This window comes from Mustela nivalis (assembly GCF_964662115.1).
Source record: "Mustela nivalis genome assembly, chromosome: 6".
NCBI classification, from domain to species: domain Eukaryota; kingdom Metazoa; phylum Chordata; class Mammalia; order Carnivora; family Mustelidae; genus Mustela; species Mustela nivalis.
In genome coordinates this window covers 10,976,895-10,996,046 of record NC_139025.1, presented here as the reverse complement: position 1 = coordinate 10,996,046, position 19,152 = coordinate 10,976,895, and the positions used below count along the sequence as shown (strand labels likewise).

The 19,152-nt window shown below is 54.7% G+C and overlaps 1 protein-coding gene across 3 annotated transcripts; it reads left to right on the top strand.

Annotated features, from left to right (window-relative positions):
* Window positions 1-6,624: 6,624 nt before the first annotated feature.
* Window positions 6,625-16,845, top strand: CCDC197 (coiled-coil domain containing 197). Of its 3 annotated transcripts, none has more exons than XM_082734463.1 (6): window positions 6,625-7,394; window positions 8,692-8,774; window positions 10,402-10,535; window positions 12,091-12,198; window positions 13,314-13,448; window positions 16,582-16,845. In XM_082734463.1, the coding sequence occupies exons 1-6, from the start codon at window positions 7,288-7,290 to the stop codon at window positions 16,777-16,779; spliced, it is 765 nt and encodes a 254-aa protein (XP_082590589.1). In that variant the 5' UTR covers window positions 6,625-7,287; the 3' UTR covers window positions 16,780-16,845. The 3 variants fall into 3 exon arrangements, with proteins under 3 accessions (XP_082590589.1, XP_082590588.1, XP_082590590.1); XM_082734462.1 differs by having other exon boundaries at window positions 6,626-7,394; window positions 10,402-10,589; XM_082734464.1 differs by lacking the exons at window positions 6,625-7,394; window positions 8,692-8,774 and adding an exon at window positions 8,869-8,977 and having other exon boundaries at window positions 10,402-10,589.
* The last annotated feature ends 2,307 nt before the right edge of the window (window positions 16,846-19,152 follow it).

The window sequence follows — 19,152 nt, the reverse complement described above, 5'->3', positions numbered from 1 at the left end:
TCTTGTCTGTGGGTCAGCTCTGACGGCCAGGGGTCTGATGGCTTTAGATGACCCAAACAGACTGGCCCTTTTTCCAGCTTGACTGGAGAGCATTCAAGAAGAGGGTCTGGCCTTCGCTAGAAATGGCTGTGGACCCGGAGGCTGTGGGCCGGACCCTGGACAGAGTAGCAGGAATAGGAGTGGCTGATTTTTGAGCACTTCCTACGTGCCAGGTGCTAAGTCTATGTGTTTACCAGCTAATTTAGTTCTCATGGTATTTATGAGGGAGGTACTATTGTTAAACCCATTTTACAGAGGAAGAAACTATGGCTCAATGAAGTTAAGGGACTCACCCAAGGCCAGACAACTCGTGCCTAGAGCAGGGCTGCCAAGGGACAGCACGCCTGCCTTCACTGTCCCTACCGCACCAAAACAGGCTCCATCAATCTGCGCTCCCTTGTTAATCACAGGTTTGTGAGAGCCAGACACTGGGGCGAGGGGAGGGGGCATTGAACCAGGACCAAAGGAAGGACACTATGGGAGACACTTCTGCCCCTTGTGTAAGGAAGGGCAGATATTCTAGAGATCAGAGTGGCCCAGAGGTGAACAAGGCTACTTTGGGAGGGGATGAGTTGCCTGTCATTGGATATATGCAAGTGAAAAGAACACTCATTTTGAGGCTCTGCTAATAACAGACCCGGTACTGAGTGCCTTACGCTCAGCCGTCTGTAGATTCTAATAGCTGTGTCACATAGGCACTGCTGTCCCCATTTGCATATGAGGAAACCAAGGCTCGAGGACATTAAGTGACTCCATGAGGGCTCTGCAGATGGTTAGTGGGGAGGTGTGATTCACACGCTGAGTTGTGTATCTCCAGAGCTCTGCCTGTGCCTACACGCATCCTGAGCACCTGCTGGGTATCCAGTACTATTCTTCTAGATGCTGACACTCCATTGGGGACACTCTCATACCAGTCCTGGCCCTCGTGGCGGTCACACTCCAGGAAGACAATCCTGAGTAATGAGTACTAACATGGAATGCAGCGTGAGTGAGGGGAGACCAGGGTTGTTCGACACGGTCAGGGAAGGTCACTCTGAGATGGTAGCACCTGAGCTAGACCTGAAAGGCAAGGAGGAGAAAGCACCATGAAGGGCAAGGAGAACAGTGCTCTGGGCAGAGGGAGCCACAGGTGCAAAGGCCCTGGGGTGGATCAGGGGAAGATTAAGACCAATGTGGGAGGAATGGCCACTGTGGAACATTTAGAACCTGACCAGCCAGAGTTGGAACTTCATTTGTCATTATTGGAGGATTTTTTTTTTAAGATTTTATTTATTTATTTGACAGAGGTCACAAATAGGCAGAGAGGCAGACAGAGAAAGAGAGGGAAGCAGACTCCCTGCTGAGCAGAGAGCCCGATGCGGAACTCGATCCCAGGACCCTGAGATCATGGCCTGAGCCGAAGGCAGCAGCTTAACCCACTGAGCCACCCAGGTGCCCCTGGAGGATTTTTTTTAAAAAAGATGTATTTATTTACTTGAGGGAGAGAGCTCATGGGGAGAGGGGCAGAGGGAGAGGAAGAAACGTAAAGACTCTGTGCTGAACATGGGACCCACCTCAGGGCTTGATCCCACAACCCTGAGATCATGACCAGAGCCAAACCCAAGAGCCACACTCTTAACCACCTGCGCCACCCAGGAGCCCCAGGAGGAGTTTAAAACAGCAGGTGCTGCAGCCACTCACGGCTGCTCATGAAAACCACCTGTTAAATTTCAGGACTCTTGTAAACAGGGACCATAAACTATTAGCAGCTTGAAATCAGCCACAGTGGGAGTAGTCACACCGTGGAAATTGGGAAGCTCCGCAAATCCTGACTTTGCCCCCCAGGACAGCCAACCATACAACTTTTACCTGCATAGCACTGGTTTTGGGCAGAGAAGTGGGGAGGTTAGGTTTGCTTTTGAAGGAGAGCCCCCTGCTGGGGGGAGAATGGCCTGTTGGGGACTGAGCAGCATGTTGGCCAGCAAGGAAGGCCGTTGTGTTGGTCCACGTCGGAGAGAGGAGGGTTTGGACCGGAGTGGGCCAGTTAATGGATTCAAGTGATTTTGGAGGCAGAACCAATAAGCCTCATCGACCGGACCCTCTTTACTGAAGCTCACAGCGGGGAGATGGCCTGGCCAGTGGCGCTCCTGGAACGTGGGAGAGGTGTAATTTGAGTCCAGGTCTGTGGGTACCCTGGGGTCACGGCCAATGTCTCAGCGCTCCCCGCTAGGAGGGCCCATCCTTTGGAGAGCTGCCCCAGAGATCATCTCAGAGCGTCTGAGGACCTGCTCGGGTAATTCCCCTGCTCGGGGACCTGGACCTTGCCCTGGTATCGGGCAAGGAGGAGGGCAGAAGGCAGGCTGGGGACCTCAGAAGCGGGGCGGTCATCGTCCTGCTGTCCGGGCCCTGGGCTTCTCTGGCTCTCTGCCTCCTCAGTACCTCGGCCGGGAGGCAGGGGAGAGGAACAGAGTTCTGAGATCCCATCTCCGTGAGGGCATGGGATGCTAAGCAGTGTGGGGTCTTGGCATACAGGCAGAATAGGTCATGACTGTCTTCCTTGCACCCACCTCCACCCATAGCCCCCCCAACCCCCAACCCCTGATTACAGCCAGGCCCAGGCTTCACTCACACTTCACCCCTTCCCTGAAGTCACTTCGCCAGCCAACCCCAGAAGCAAGGCTCTTAGCCAGGGTCCTGGGCTAGGGGGTCCCCACCACTGTAACCTGAAGGGAGTGAGGAGGAAAGGACAGGGATCAAAATGAAGGCTGACGAAGGCCAGCTCTGTGTCAGGCTCTGGGCTGCTCGCTGTCCTCGGAGTTACGGTGGCAAAGAAGTTTCCCCTCACCTCTTGCCCCTAAAATAAGGCCCACATAGACTTTCTTCTGTACACGTGCTCCCACACACACAGATTTTTTTAAATAAAAAATAGATGAGGTTAAGCATTCTATGCGGATTATATCATTTCACAATAGGTACGGTAATGGTCTCCACTTTACATTTACTTAACCTTTTTTATTTTTTCATTTTTATTTTTTAAAGATTTTATTTATTTATTTATTTATTTATTTATTTATTTATTTATTTGACAGAGAGAGACAGAGAGAGAGGGAACACAAGTGGGAGAGGGAGAAGCAGGCTTCCCACCGAGCTGAGAGCCTGATGTGGGGCCTGATCCCAGGACCCTGGGATCATGACCTGAGCCAAAGGCAGATGCTCAACTAACTGAGCCACCCAGGGGCCTCCTTATTTACCTTTTTAAAAAATTTTATTTTGAGAGAGAGTGAGTGCGTGTGTGACACCAGGTTGGGAAGCAGGGCGGAGAGAGATGGAGAGAATCTCAAGCAGATTCCAGGCTAAGTGTGGAACCCAATGGGAGGCTCGAACTCAGGACCCTGAGATCATGACTGGAGCTGAAATCAAGAGTCAGATGCTCAACCAACTGAGCCACCCAGGGGCCTCTGCATGTCTCATTTAAACTGGAGGCTCAGAGAGGTTATGCACTTTTCCTAAGGTCACACAGGCGGTACCCCTGCTTGGCCGCACAGCCTCACTCTGCGTCCTAAGCATCGCCTACGTCTGGCCAAGGGCTGGCCTTGTCCCCCTTGGGGACATTTAGGGTTGCAGGCCAGGTAGGGTTGGAACTCTGGGCCAGAGGCCTGATCTGGCTATCCGTTTGGCTGCACTGGGGAGACGCAAGCCCTGGGGTCAAATTCCAGCCCCAGGAGTCCTTGTTAAGGCTTAAAAACATGGGGCTCTATTGCCATTTATTGTGGCTCTGCCCTTGAAGTGCACCCCCAGGTTTCAAGGTTCTCAGTTGTCTGGAATAGACAGCCTTGTCCTGGATTTACCTCCCCGACAGCCCCGGGGAGAGAGGAAATCGGGGGGCTTCTGAGACTTGACCCCTCACCAGCTGCAACCCCAGCCTTCCTACACCCGGATCTTCTTATCTGGTCTAAAGCTCCTCGCAGCCTCCAATTTTTCCCCTCATGAAGAAAATGGGGGTGGGGGTGAGGTCTGAAGCTTGCTGGGTGAGGGTAGGGGTGGGGAAGAGAAGAGGAAGAGTCAGAGTCCAGCAGAGGCTCTGAGGCAGGATAAGGTGTAGAGTTTGGAAGGGACCTGGGTAAGAGTTAGATTCTGGAATCTCTAGGCAGGAGTTCAAATTCCTACAGAGCAGCTTGGCCCTGGGCCCATGCTCAGAAGAGTCCATTACCGGTTTTGTGTTCCCACTGCTGTCTTGAAATTCTTAATTTTTAAAACCAGGAGCACCTCACTTTCAGGTCGCACTAGGCTCCATGAATTGCGGAGCCAATCCTGCCACCAGAGATTAGCCTGGCGCCTTGGCAAGTTCCTTTGCCCTGTAGATGCTCAGGGTTCTCCTCTGCAAAATGGGGCCGTGCTTCCACGAACTTGGAGGAACTTCTCGAGAAGTAAATGAGAGACTGCAGGTAAAGCGCCAGGCAGCAGGAGATGATCGCAGTCCATCCCTGGTAATCGCAGACAGTCGCAGACAGTCGCTCTTTAAGGCCTGGTAGGGAGACGGATTTCCAGAACTGCCACAGCTCATCTCCCAGCCTGGGGTGGGTGTGGGAACCTTGAGGCCAAAAATAAAATCCTTACTGGGAAGTAAATTGTTCCACCAACCCACACCCCCCTGCCTGCGGCCATACTGGGTCCAGAGGTTTAGGGCTGAAACGAGATGGAGATGTGGTCCTAGGGTTTTTGAGCCCAGAGAGAGAGGAGGTCTGACCAGGCGGCTCCTGCGACTGCCTAGGGCTAGGGGGCGGGGGGGGGGGGGGGGGGCACAGGCATCTGCCCTTGACAGAGGCACTAATGGGGTCTCTCTGGGAGCAGCCCCCTCACCCTATGTCCCCGCTTGTGGGATGCCCACGGGATCAGCATCCGAGTCCCGGCAGCCCACCCTCCCAGACTTTCTAGATTAACAGCTCAGCTCACCAGTTTCCCAACAGCAAGGCCTCAGGCAAGTTTCTCTCTGGGCCTCAGTTTCCCCACTGGGGAAGAACCGCTTGGCCTCGTGGCATGCTGCCTAACATTGAGCCCTGCATGGAAAGCACTTAGAAGTGTCCTGACAATACTCACCCCCACTCCGAGCCCAAGGGCACGCACCAAAATGCCCATATGACCAGGCCACTCCTTCAGCGGAGCCCAGACTCCCCGGGACCTCCCTGGGCCTCCGTGTCCTGAGCACCCGCTGGGCACCCACCTCCCAGCCTCCAGCCAAAGGGCCCAGGATTTGCTCTGGGAAACTTCCAGCCCGCAAAGCTGTGCCTATGATGTGACTGTCCATCAAGCTGAGGGGCGGGCACATGACGAGGCTCAGCCAATCGGGTGCCTTCTCTGAGGCCCTTGCTTCTTGGGTATGAAGGCGCTGGTGGAAAGGGGTAGGGGAGGTACCCCTCTGAGTTCCCGCTACCTGGATCTCAGCGCTGCCCTGGGCCCTTGGGCTCCACGGGCCTGGGTCTTTGGCCTCCCTGGTACCTGCCCCGCGCCGTCGATGCCCAGAGCCTGTTAGCTTCTGTCGCAGGCACGCGGAGAGCCCGGCCCGTACACCTGGACGGCTTCTCCCGTGGCAGCCGCACCACCCTCTCCCTGACCTTCTCCTCTAAGCATCTGCCTGTAGCTCCCACCGCCACGGATGCTGTTTTGTGCCTCTGAACTCTCCCAGCTGTTTCTCCGCCGGGATGACCCTTCCCGGCTCCTTTTTATCCTCGGGGACCACCTCCAGCATTGTCAACTCGGCGACGACTTCCTCCAGCCCGGCTGCCCCTCCCCAGGCAGGTTCGGACTCTGGACGACCTTGGACCGCAGACCTCTGTGGGTACCGGCTGTCCCCACGCACGAACGCGGGGCCCGAACCTTCATGCCTCCGCTGAAGCTCCTCAAATGTTCCAGAGGCGCTGCCTTAGTCTCTGCTCCAGCCCGGGCCCCAGGCTCCTCCCTCCGCCTTTGCCCTCACCCTGGTCCCTCTCTTCCCCCAGCCTTCTTCTCAGTGAACCCCATCCTCCCGTGGTGACTCCCCAGGCTGCCCTCTGTGGAGGCCCTGGCTCTGACGGATCAGGGGCCTTTGCTGGGGGAAGGCCTGGACAGCTATTTGGGGCATCAGGGGTGGGCAGTGGGCCCAGATGCCCCAAAGGCCACAGGCCCACAGACTCCAACAGCAGGTACCAGGGCCAAGCCATAAGGCAGGGGCAGGTCCCAGGTTGAGGACCTGAAGCCTCTTTCACCTTGCCCCCTCCCCTGCCCTGGGCCAGGTGTGGTTCTGAGCCACTGGCAGAGCTGAACCCGAACGGGTTGCTGAGTGCCCTCACTGGGGAAGCCACAAGCTCTAGATGCCCATTCTCAGGTAGAAGGAGGTAACAGGGACACGCGAGTGGGATCTGGGGAGCCACCAAGTAAGGGTCTTAAGAATGACCAACCTGAAAGAAAGGACAAAAAATAGCTTGAGTCCCTCCTGGGGTCACCAATGCCTCTCCCCCTTGTCTTTGGGAACCAAGGAGGCAGGCGTAGGCCACAGAGTAGGTGGCTCTGTACCCACAGGTGGGTCCTGCAATGGACAAAGACCAGCATTATGATGTCACGGCCCAGTGGCCATGGCTTGGAGCTCCTGGATCCTTGAGGGAGTCAGCTGGGCCCCCTCCTCCTTCCCCACGCTGCCTGTACCCCAGAGTCATGCTCAGGGCTGGAAAGGTCCACCACGAAGCCCTGCCCCTTCTCTCCCTGCTCCGACCCCTGTGCTGCGGCTGGTCCAGCAGATGGCCAATGAATGTCAGGCTTAGGGAGACAGCCTTCTCCTTTGGGCCATAACTGGGAATAAGTCTTAGGCAGATGGTCTAGGAGCTCTTCACAAGGCCTCGTGGAAACTACCTGTTACCTAGGCCACCTTCCCAGCGTGACCATGAGCTCATTCAAAGTGTCTGCCTCAGCCTCCACTCCCCTTTGATGAGCTCTCCACACGCTCAGAATATGTGATGTCACTGAAGGCATAAATGGGTGGAGGGCGGGTGGATAGGAGAGGCCACCAAGGTGTCCCCGCCCTGTGCACACTGTCTTCTGAGCCAGACCCAGCCCTGACTCTGGGACTCTCTCCGGCACCTGTTGGAAGACCCCCGACGTCAGGTTCAAGGAGCCTCAAGTTCAGATCCAGCCCCCCTGTGTGTCCCTGAGCTGGTCACAGACCCCTTCTGAGCCTCTGTTTCCTTTTCCACGAACTGGGACCCTCGTCGTCCTGTGCGGCCAGAGTGGTGAGGGGCGATGCTGGTGGCCATGGACACCAGCCAGGGGGCTGGCCCAAGCGTTGCCAGCGACAAGGACAGGGACCTGCAGGAGCTGTTGCAGGAACTCGGCCAGCTCCAGGCAAAGTACGGGAGGTCTCAGGCCCTACTGGGCCCCGGCCCCATGCCCAGCAGTGCCCACACTGGGCTAGGTGGCTGGGGCTGAGCGAACAGCAGGGCCAGGCAGGGAAGGGACAAGGCGGGGAGCAATCCCTGGAAACAGGAGGGGCATCAGTGGGGAGGGGGTGGGGGCTTGGCTCTGGTCCTTCGAGCTCAGATCTTGGGCCCTCCCCGGCCCACTCTGGGCTTAGTCTCCCATCCCAGAAGCAGGGCTGTGGGGAGCTGGGGAGCCACCCCTGCACCTGTCAGTTCAGCCCCTCTCAAGTCAACCAGTGAAGCTGCCTCATGGGGTGACCCTGGTCCTCACCCCTGGGGCTTTTATGGGGCAGCACATCAGTTTCGGGCTGCCCCATAAAAGCCTGAATTAGATGCAAAGGCTGTGGCTGTGAGCGAGTTTGTGGAGCAAAGTTCCAAGTCTTCCATCAGATCCTGTCAGGGCTTCCGACCCCACTAAGGTTTTGCCCCGTGGTGTGTGCAGGGTCCACACGGTATTTGTAGGGAAGGATGGCTTTTCCCTGCCTTTTCCAGGACCGTATGGATGAGTAAGTGAGGCCTGAGAGGCGGAGAGGCCTGCCCTGGGTCCCGGAGCAGCCATTCAGAAAGCCCACCGCAGTCCCTGGAAGCGCTGCCTCTGGCTGGGGCAGGTCCCACTCTGCCTCTGCCCTTGACCACTGACTTGACTTGGGCACAGAGCAGGCAACAGACTGGAGACTCAGCTTGCTCAGGGGCTCGCCCGAGAGTCAGCCATGGCTGGGCGGCGGCACATGGTTGTCTCCCCTCTGGGGGTGCTGAGGTCCCCAGTCTCTCCTTGCTATGTGCTGGGGGCCCCACACATGGTCCCGGCCCGCCTGGGCAGGGGGCAGGGAGGGATGACGTTACTGTTGCTACAGATGGGCTCGCCAAGCGCAGAGCAGAAGCACCTGGCCAGGTCACCAGCTGGTGGCTGCGGGGAGAGGGGGACTCAGACCAGCCTCTAAGGGAGGATCCGTAGGACCCCATCCCACACCAGAAAGACTAGACTCCCCTCTCCCTGGCGCTCCTTCCTCGTGCCCTATCATGGCAGTTCTTTGAACTGCTTGTGGCTCAGTTTCTCATCAGGACATGGGGTGGGGAGGCTTAAGTCAGCGGCCCACTGATGGGGTTGGGGGTGGTGGGCCCGTCCAGGGCACGTCTGAGCCAGAGATCCACGCAGAATGGCCTTGCAAGAGGTCATGACCTCGGGGACTCTAAACCATGTCTTGCTGTCCCTGAAATGTCTCTGCAGGCAGAGGAAGCTGAAGAGAGAGGTTGAGAAGCACAAGCTTTTTGAAGACTATCTGATTAAGGTCCTTGAGATAATCCCTAAGGGTATGTATGCCTGTTCGGTTCGTCTCGGCTGCCACCTCCCAGCCTTGGGACTAGGGCGCGGTGTGAGACTTGACCTCATCTGCAGGAGGAGGACCCACAAAAGCCGATGCCGCCCGGGTATGAAAGGGCACAGGTGCCAAGCGAGCCTGCCTGTGAACCCGGTGCCACCAGAGCCACTGGTGTGGCCGGCGAAAGTTCTCGAGGTCCTGGTCTTTTCCTTCCTCCCTTCCTCTTTACCTACCTACCTTCCTTCCTTTTTTTAAAAAATATTTTATATAGTTGACAGAGAAGGAGAGAGCACAAGCAGGGGGAGAAGCAGGAGAGGGAGAAGCAGGCTCTCCGCAGAGCAGGGCTCGATCCCAGGACCTTGGCATCATGATCTGAGCAGAAGGCAGTCGCTTAACGGACTGAGGCCCCCAGGTGTCCCCAAGGCCCTGGTTTCCTGACCTGTACAAGGGGAACAGCACCCATTACACAGATCGGATGAACTCATCCTTCATGAGCCTGGAGCCCAGTGGCCGGCATTCAGCGATCGCCCAGTCCATGTTAGCTAGGATTGCTATTATTTTGTGTGTCTTTGGTTTTGTGTTTTTGTTTGTTTGTTTGTTTGTTTTGCTATTATCAGTTAAAATTATGCAGACACCAGAAATGGCCTTTGTGTTTTGTTTTATCGCGATTAGTACCAGAGCCTGTTGTTGTCAGTGCCAGAAGCTTGTTAGGAAAGGGAAGGCAATCAACCATGTATTTTTACCATCATTATCTCAACATCATCATCAATAATAATAATTCTTACCATTTATTAACTATTACCATTTACTAATGACTATTAACTAACTTTGTGCTCACCTCTTTGGAAAACATTTTACCCCTCTGTGTGAGCTTCTGAGAATTGTGTTACCTAGGCTCAGAGAGGTTAAGGAACGTGCCCAAAATGCCCAGCCAGGAAGTGGTGAGGCTGGGTCTCAGACTCTGGTCTGACTTCAGGGCCACTGCACTGAATGCTGTGGAGCGACAAGAGGCCCCCCCAAACTGTTCTGGATATCAGGGAAGGCTTCAAGGAAGAGGTGGCCTCTCAAGGGGCTCCAGCGAGTTCAGCAACAGGGAACAGCATTGCAGACAGAGGGAACAACATGAACGTAGGCTGGAGCCACAGCCCTGCAGGATGAACTTGTGCATGGTGTGTTCCAGTGTGCTGCAGCACCAGAACTTGGCAGGGGCTGCTGGGAGATGTGACTGGAAGGTTGAGTAGCACCAAAAAGTTTTGAGAACCAAGCCAAGGAGGGGTGAAGGCTCCAGGTCCTTGGAGACCACCTCCTGTCTCACTGGGGCTCCTGGCTCCAGAATCTGGGTTCTTGGCTGGTAGGGCACTTTTCAAATGTTAATGCATCTCTTGAACAGGCGGGCGGTGGGTGAGGGAGCTGGCCAGTTGCTGGACCCGTCCTGCTGTCCTGGGCTAAGCCCCGCACGGGCTCTTCCCGGCGCCTCTCATCTGTGGGGTTGCCGCTGGAATTGCAAGACCTCGGCAGAAGTCCCCCCTCCGACACATTGGTAGCATCGCCCCAGCAGGGGACAGGTGAGGGCTGGGCTCTCTGCACCCGCTCATCCCACCACGGCATTGTCTCCCTAGGCCACAATGAAGGGGAGGAGCCAGAGGGGCCAGACGAGGCCCTGGTGGGGGCCATGGTGGAGCACTATGGGCAGCTCTTCACGATCAGCCAGGACATCCGGGAGCATCTGGAAGCCTTCTCCAAGATGAGCCAGGTCTTCCACCAGAGGCTGGAGTCTCTAGAGGAGAGCCACAGGGCTCTTATCCCGGTAACAGCTATCTGCAGCCTGGTCTGTTGCCCTTAGCCCATAGGACTGGGGGCAGAGGAGTCTCCCTCCCCTCTGCACCTCCAGGGGAAGACTCGGAGCAGCGGTGGGCTGCTGGGAGGGTCTGGGTGGCGCTGTCTCTCCAGAGCCTTGCTCTGGATCCCTTTCTCTCCCCTTGTGCTGGCTGACTCGGGGTCTTTCCTGAAGCTTATATTCAAAAGGTGTTCTTGGTGGGAGAAAAGACACGAATTCTAGACTCAAACAGACTGGGTTCCAATTACACGTCAGTCTCTGACTAGCTGCATGACCCTGGGCAAGGGTGGCCCCTCTCTGAGCTTCAGCTTCTCTATCTGTCCAATGGCGATGCAACCAAGCTCATTGGTTGTTGTGACACAGAGCGGTGCCCAAGTGCCCCAAGAAGTCACTTCTCTTTCCTTTTTGGTTAATCGTATAATAAACAGAACTTCGGCCAGGAGGTCCAGCCCTGCCCTCCAGCCAGGAGAAAGTGCCCAGGCAAAGGCCTGGCTGGATGAATTTGCATCCTGGGGCCTGAGGGCTGGGAGGGGAAGGGGACCTGGATAGGAAGGCTGAGGGGGAGTTGATTCTTGCAAAGGACCGTTGCGTGATGTTTGCAGAGAGTCTCTGCCCCCTAGTGGCCGCACTGAAAACCTATACCACCCTGCACCTTTTTTCCCCTCTGGAGAGCCAGACCCTTTAGGATTGGGCAGGACGGGGGTAGCCTCAGTTTACCTGCTTTATCTCATTTAAATCTCACGCCAGCACCTAGAGCTAAGTGCTTTAATTCCTGAGACAAGGGGATATAAGACAGGTGAGCATTCAGGTGCTGACTGGAGCCCATCTTTATGTAAAATTTTAATATTTTGTCCATCGTGGATACTTTCTATTAACTTTGACTTTCTAAAAACATTGGATTAAGATATTATTTATCTTAATTAATTTGTCTTCATTTTAAGCATACGCTGAGTGCTCCTACACCGCCTTAAATTTCACATCTTAGACCCAGTTGCACTCTTGTGCCCACTTTCCACGGGAGGAGATTAAGATGGGGAGAAGTGAGGACACCTGCATATGTCCCGTGCCGAACTGAAGCCCCATGGGGCCTCGTCAGGGTGCAGCCAACACAGCAGGAGCAGGCTGGGCCACAAGAGGCTGTCCACTGCCTTGCTCCACATGCCCTCCCAGCGGCCCCCCGGGGCCGCAAGGGCACAGACTCTTGGCTCTGGTTACTGGAGGAAAAGGGGCTCTGGGAGCCATGAGTCAACATTCAAACCTCAGTCAGCCTGGACATGCCTACTCGGGTCTTTCCTGGTACCTTGAACAGCTGGGAAGCCCAGAACTTTCCCCTCCACCTGCCCCCACCCTGGCTGAGCACACCCCTCCCCCACCCCTTCCCTCCCGGGGCTGTGAGCACCTCTGGACCAGGCCCAGGGCAGACGCCCCAACAGAGTTTGCTGCACCGGGTGACACGCCTCTCCCTTCACAGACCCTCAAGATTCGACTGTGTCAGCTGCAGAAGCGATGTCATCATGAGTGGAAGCTGTGGGGGTTGGGACACCGTGTCACCTCCCGGAAGGACATGGACAGCTATAATGTGAGTCTGATCTGCGGGATGGGGGTGAGGGCAGGGCTGAGGGCTGCTGTCTCCTCAATAAGCATCATCCCCCACAAACTCACACCCCTGACACTCACACTCCCCCCACACACACACACACTCACACCCCTGACAAGAACCAGAACTGGGATCCCCAGCCCAGTCCCAGGGCTTGGCATAAACTGGGTGCTTGCCCAGTCCTTCTGTAATGCCTGTGGTTAATAACAGAACAGTGGCATTTAAGTGAGTGGTTACTAGGCACTATCTTCAGTAATTCCTACATCTCCATGGTCGTCCCAGGCAGTGCTTGGCCTCCTAACCCAGGACAGACCTCATCTGGGACAGGCACTCTTAAATGTTGGCGGATCCTTACCTGTGTCTATTTCACAGATAAGAAAAGTAATGTTCAGAAAGAGTAAGTCATGGCCAAAGTCCACGACCAGGGGCCAGGATTTCTGGGCTTAAGCCCTTGAGCTATTCCTTCCTGGCCTTTGGAATAGGGACTGGTTAACCTCTGGCCCCTGGGTCCTCACTAAAACCAGAGCCTCTGACCTCCCAGCCACAGGGGCTGCTGGGAAGACACCAGGACCAAGGCCCAGACAGAGTGTGGCCAGCAAATGCAGGGCCTTCTCAGTCTCCAGGGGATCCTAATTTGGAAGACATGAGGGTTGGGATCTACACGTTGCTGACCTTCAGCCAAGGGGGTTAGCGAGGGAGTAGACTGGCTACTGTTTATCTAGCCCCTTCTGGATCTTTCTCTTTAAGATGGAAAGCAAAACCACCACCACTGGCCACAGCCCTGAAGATCTTAAGTCTAGGACTCCGGGGCTGTCCAGAGTGAGGGGCTCCAGGGTTCCCTCATGACCCTTCCCATGCCCGGCCCCTGGTGTGGCCCGCAGGGGTCTCTAGCCAGGAGGACCCTCTGGGAAGTTGGTTCAATGTCCTTCATGGCAGGGGAGGATGCTCAGGCCCTGGAGTTGGGGGACGCAAGCAAGGCCCTCTGGGAGTGGGGCACAGAAGGTAGCTTTTCCGGCCCAAGAAAGCTGGGGATCGGGGGGCAGGGGCTGCTGGGATAGGACCAGAACCTCGTCGTCCTCCACCTTCTCCTCCTGCAGAACCAGCTGCTCAACGACCTGCAAAGGATCATCAACAACATGGTCCGGCAGTGCTCCTCCTCCACCCACCGCTCTGCCTCCGCCCACCGCGCGCCTGAGAGCATGGGCCTCTTCTCGAAGCTCGACCTAATTCAGGTAAGACCTCCCTGCCGCCCCAGGCTGGTGTCAAACCTCAGCCCCTCCTGAGCCGCAGCTCATGGTGCATTCATGTTTAACTCCTGTGAGCCCGACCGTCCATGGCTATGCAGGCTCCTGGGGCAGTGAGTCTTGGGGTGTTTGTTAGTCACTCAACAAACTTGGAACAAGCTCCCATTTGATGCAGGATCGGAGGCAGCTGTAACGGAACTCAGCTCTGCCTGGTCTTTCTTTGTGGCCCGGCCACAGCACGTGTCTCACACACACACACACACACATGCACACACACAGTCACACAGACATTCATGTGCTCTCTACATGCCTAACGTTACACATGACATACCCGCAGACACAGAGAAGCCCATGGGGGTGTGGTCACACATTCACACTCGCAGGCACTCTGGGAGGACACATTTCAATGACCAAGGGAGCCTCTTCAGTGGAAGCCTCAGACTCTGGGTCAAGTCCCCTGAGCTTCCCTTTTCACTGACCACCCCCTCCCCGGAACCAGCCCCCCGCCCGTCAGACGCCGATGCTGCAGTACAGAGAGTGTGTCGGCAGACTGGCTTCTACTGACCACAGCGCACGTCTTCATTCTTTTCTTTTCTTTTTTTTTTTTTTTAAGATTTTATTTATTTGACAGACAGAGATCACAAGCAGGCAGAGGGGCAGGCAGAGAGAAAGGGAGAAGCAGGCTCCCTGCGGAACAGAGAGCCCGATGTGGGGCTCGATCCCAGGACCCTGAGATCATGACCTGAGCTAAAGGCAGAGGCTTAACCCACTGAGCCACCCAGGTGCCCCCTTTCTTTTCAATAATACCTTTACTGGGACACAATTCCCGTGCCATAACATCTTCCCTCTTAAAGCATACACTTTCAGGTTTTCAGTTTAGTCAGACCCCGGCAACCGTCACCGCTGTCCAGAAGAGCTCTTCACCCCAAAAAGATACATTCTACATCTGGTTTCTTCCCTTTAGCATAATGATTTCAAGGTCGATCCACGTCATAGAATGAATCCATACTTCATTCCTTTTTAGGGCTAGATAATACGCCGCTGTGTGGACCAGTGGATCCACTGATGGGCCTTTGGGTTGTTTGTGGGTTTTTTGGCTGCTGTGAATAACGCTGCTGTGAGCATTCACATATGGGTTTTAGCATGGACATGTATGTTCGTTATCTTGGCTAGATACCTCGGAGTGGAATCTCTGAGTCGTATGGTAACTGTATATTTGACATTTTGGGAAACTGCCAAACTGTTTTCCAGAGTGGCTGGGAGATCCCACGATCCCACGATCAGCGTGCGGGGGTTCCACTTCCTCCACATCCTGTCCACACCCGGTGTGGTCTGTCTTTTGTAACTCAGCCATCCCATGGGGTGTGAAGTCGTATCTCACTGGGGTTTTGCTTTGCAAGCCACTGGCGACTGATGACGCTGAGTGTCTTACACGCGCTTATTGGCTGTTTACATCTCTTCTTTGAAGAAATATCTACTCAAATCTGTTGCCTATTTCTAAATCAGATTATTTGGGTTTTTTAAAAATTGTTGTTTTCTAAGATATATTCTAGGTAGAAGTCCCTTATCAGATATATGTGTTTGCAAATATTTTCTCCCTTTCTGTGGGTTGGTTGTCCTTTCATTTGATAGTGTTCTTTGAAGAACAAGAACTTTTAATTTGGATGAAATCCAGCTGAGCTATTTTCTTCCCTTGGGCTACTTGTCCTTAGCACAACACATCACATTGCAAAAACTATTATCCCAAGTCACTAAGATTTACACCTAAGCTTTCTAATAAGAAATGTATAGTTTTTGCTCTAATATTTAGGTTTATGATCCATTTTTAGTTAACTTGTGTATACGGTATGGGATATAGGGTCCGATTTCATTCTTTTGCATAAAGATGTTCCGTAGTCCGCGTACCATCTATTGGGGAAAAAACCGCTATCTTTTCCCCTTGAACTGTCTCCTCTCACTTGTGACAAATCAATTGCCTACAAACGTGAAGGTAAATTTCTGGACCCTCAATTCTATTGCATTGGTCTGGGTGTCTATCCTATGCCAATATCACAGTATCACAATATCGATTACTAGAGCTTTGTAATGATTTGTAATTTTGAAATGAGGAGATGGGAGTCCTCCAACTTTGCTCCTTTTTTTTTGAGGTGGTTTGACTCTTCTAACGGGGCATGTTTGGATCATGCGAAGCATCACCACGAAGCCGGGTGGGCTTCAGGCATGGTGTGAACCGAGGCTCCCTGGATCAGCCACGACTCACCCTTTCCACGCTCTGCCTTGAGCGATCCTCAAGACTGGCCTCGCCTAGGTCACAGCTAGCTCTCCTCACTTGATGCAGGCTCAGGGGGGACATTCAAACACAAGATGCTCCTTTCCTCTGGAACACCAAAGGGGCGAGTCCCTGCCCCGGGGTTGCCGTGGCAACAGCCCACAGTCTGAAAGCCTGCCTCTCTGTTGGAGGACTCCTCAGGAGCTCTCAGACAGCGTCAGGGCTGCTCCGCGGCACGGCTCCAGGGACACCATTCACGTTGTTGGCATCCCCAGGGGCACAACTCATGTTATTCATATTCACGTTGTGATATGGTTTCGTTTTCAATAAGGGCACATTTGTCTAAATAGTCACACTGAGTTAATTTCATCTTCCCCCCGAGAAAAAGGAAGAAATTACACGGTGATGTCAGGAGGTGCCGAGGGTCTCCTGCAACAATCACTCAACCAAGACTTACTGAGTCGCCCACATGTGCTCAGCATTGTGCTAAGTAAAGAGCTGGAGGTGGAAGGTCTTTAAGAAATGAATGCCTCTCAGAGAGGGAGCCAGGGGGCAGACAGGGTGGGCTTCGCGGAGGAAGTAGTGAAAAGAGACTAGCAACTGCCATCAGGAAGCCACGGCAGGACTTAGACTTTGCCAGCTTTGCCAGCCCTGGGCTGTGCAGCTCCAGGCAAGTTACTTAACCTCTCTGAGCCTCCGTTTGCACAGTGGCCAAGAGTCACTGATACCACATCCTTTGCAGGGCACTTGAGAGAGTTAATGAAAGTGTAGGTAGCCTCCGAGGGTGCTTTGGCCATTGGGAAGGGGAAGCCAAAGCCCTGGAAGGTGAGAGAAATTTCTTTTTCCTCCCAGGAATTTATGTTGGACAAAATGGAGACAGTGAAATTTATCTCACTGCTCATGGAACCCAGAGTATGCCGGTCAGGGGACCGTCTCAAGAACCCCAGAAGATACTCCAGCTCCTTCAGGAAATGCCCAAGGAATCAAGATTCAGTCCCCAGAACTCCCCTTCCGGGCACCCAGACTTCGGAGCGCTCCAGCTCGAGCTGAGCCAGCCAGCGGCCACGCACACCCCGTCAGCATCAAGACCATCTTCTTTCATGTCCAGCCTCTTTTTCTCACCACAGCGCCCCCGCCAAGGGGGTGGGAGGCAGTCTGGGGGTGGGGGCACTGTTCCCCATCCTGGGGGATTAGCAGGCATGGAGGCTAGGACTGGGGAAAAGAGAAGCGGGTTCCTGGGTTGCAAGCGGCAGTCAGGTTGGAGGTCCCGGGTTGGAGGCCGCATGCTCACAGACAGCAGCGGATTTGTCTGAGAAGAACTTGGGGTAGATGTCTAGCTTTTAGGAACATGTGAATCACAGGAACTCTCCTATAAGCCACCCAGGGCTGTAGGAGGCATGGAAACTCCCCTCACCCACAGCTGATTGGGGAGCATGGCAGACCGGGGAACACAGCAGACCGGGGCTACTGGGTTTGTCTCTTGGGGGCATCTCGTCACTGGTTCTCAGAAGCTGGATACCGAGTCAGACCTCCTGCCTTCCCGAGGGTCCCAGAGCTGCCTGCAATGAATGCTGCTCCCAGAGACACCTTAGCCAGGCAAAGCCCCTCTCCAGGCTGCTTTGCCACCTGCAAGATTGGGTGACAGTGTGTCTAAGGGAGACCCCTCCCCAGTCTGACATTCTTAGACCAGGGCCGGGACAGCTTGGTCTACCTGGAAGGCCCTGGTTTGGTTTTATTGTGTCACGGCGTGGAATCCTCCTAGCAACCCTACAGCCCTGGAAAGAATTCACCTCCGGAGGTCTGCATCAGTTTATCGGTTTGGGTAAAAGTTGTCGGACAAGAGCAACCAGCGAGCTGTGAACAGTGGTCTGCAAATTAACTCTCAGAGTTTCAGAAAAGATGCTGCTGTGCAGTCAACAAACAGTGAGGGTTGCTTATTTCCAGCGGGGACAGGAGAGGGGACAGGAGGCTCTGAGGGAGGGAACGTGGGAGCGTGAGAAGGATTTGGCTGCAGAATCGGTGAAAGAAGTTCCGTACCCTCACGTCCCTCCCTACAAGCAGCTTAAACAGAGAGGAAACGAGGAGGAGGGAGCATGTTTTCGAGTTCTGATCTCACAGGCCTCTAGAGCAAAGCGGACATCTCAGGTCGGGCTTGAGTTGGGTTTGAGAAGGCCAAGGTCATGGGAGGGCTCAGAAACAGAAGGGAACACGAGGGGAGGAGCTTTCGGTTCTGGTGAGCACGTGGACTGCAGGACCCAGGCTGGCTACAAGGTTTGGACTTGGGTCTGGAGGCCACACATAGGGATGTCCTAGTCCTCCTGGGTGGCTATCCCAAGAGCCCAGACTGGGGCCTTAAAACAACAGACATTTATTTCTCACACTTGGGGAGACCGATGGTCTGGTCTGCTTCCGGTTCATAGACGGCCGTCTTCTCCTTGTGCCCTCACGTGGTGGGCGACACAGCTCTGTGGGCTCATTCTTATCAGGGCACTAATCCCACCCGTGGAGGCTCCGCCCTCGTGACCTCCTCCCCTCCCCGAGGCCTCCCCTCCTAAGACACTGGGGGTTAGGATCTTACCATGTGAATCTGGGGTGGAAGGACTCATTCGTCCCTTGCAAGGAGCCTCTCACATTCTTAATGTTTCTCAGTTCTTCTTGCCACAACATCGGCTTTCCAGAGAGATCTAAAGTGACCCATCACTCTCCCTGTAATGCGGACACACGCCAGTCCAGTGATTCTTAGATTTGAACCATCCTCAGGAAGGCTTGTGAAAACAGAGTGTGGCCACCCAGAGCTTCTGATGGCACAATCTGGGGTCTTAAAGGCCTTAGAATTTGCATCTCTAATATGTCCCCAAGAGAGGCGGATGCCGCAGGGCCCAGGGCCATAGTTTGGGAACCGCTGCTTTCGAATAATGCAAATTCTCAATGCCTAGCCTGGCTCTGCTCCTCCTTGAGCACCAGCTCCCCCTGGCCGAACTTCAGTGTCCCCTCAGCATGATGGGGCTGCGTGACAGTCCCCACCCTGTCTAACCTCCCGGGAGGGACTGGACATATATCCTTCTATATGCCCAGGGCATGGTTCTCGGGCTTCCTGGATTAGCCTGTGAGGGCCTGTGGGAGAAGGGGGCTCTTGTCTGCCTGTCCCCTGCCATCTGCATGCTGGGCACCGGTCGTGCCTTTGTAGGTCTGCTCCAGGTTCTCTGTCACACTCCTCAGGGAGGACAACGATCAGAACAGATGCCTGGGGTGGCAGGGGCCTGGGTATGAGTCCGCATTTGCAACAGGCAGCCCCATGGTTTAGGAGCTCCCCGCCTTCCCCTTGAGGGGCTTGGGTCACAAAATCAACAGAAGGGGGGCTGGGCTCAGCGGTGCTGCTGTAGGCATGTCCTGCAACACCGGGATTCGTGCTTTCTGGGCTTT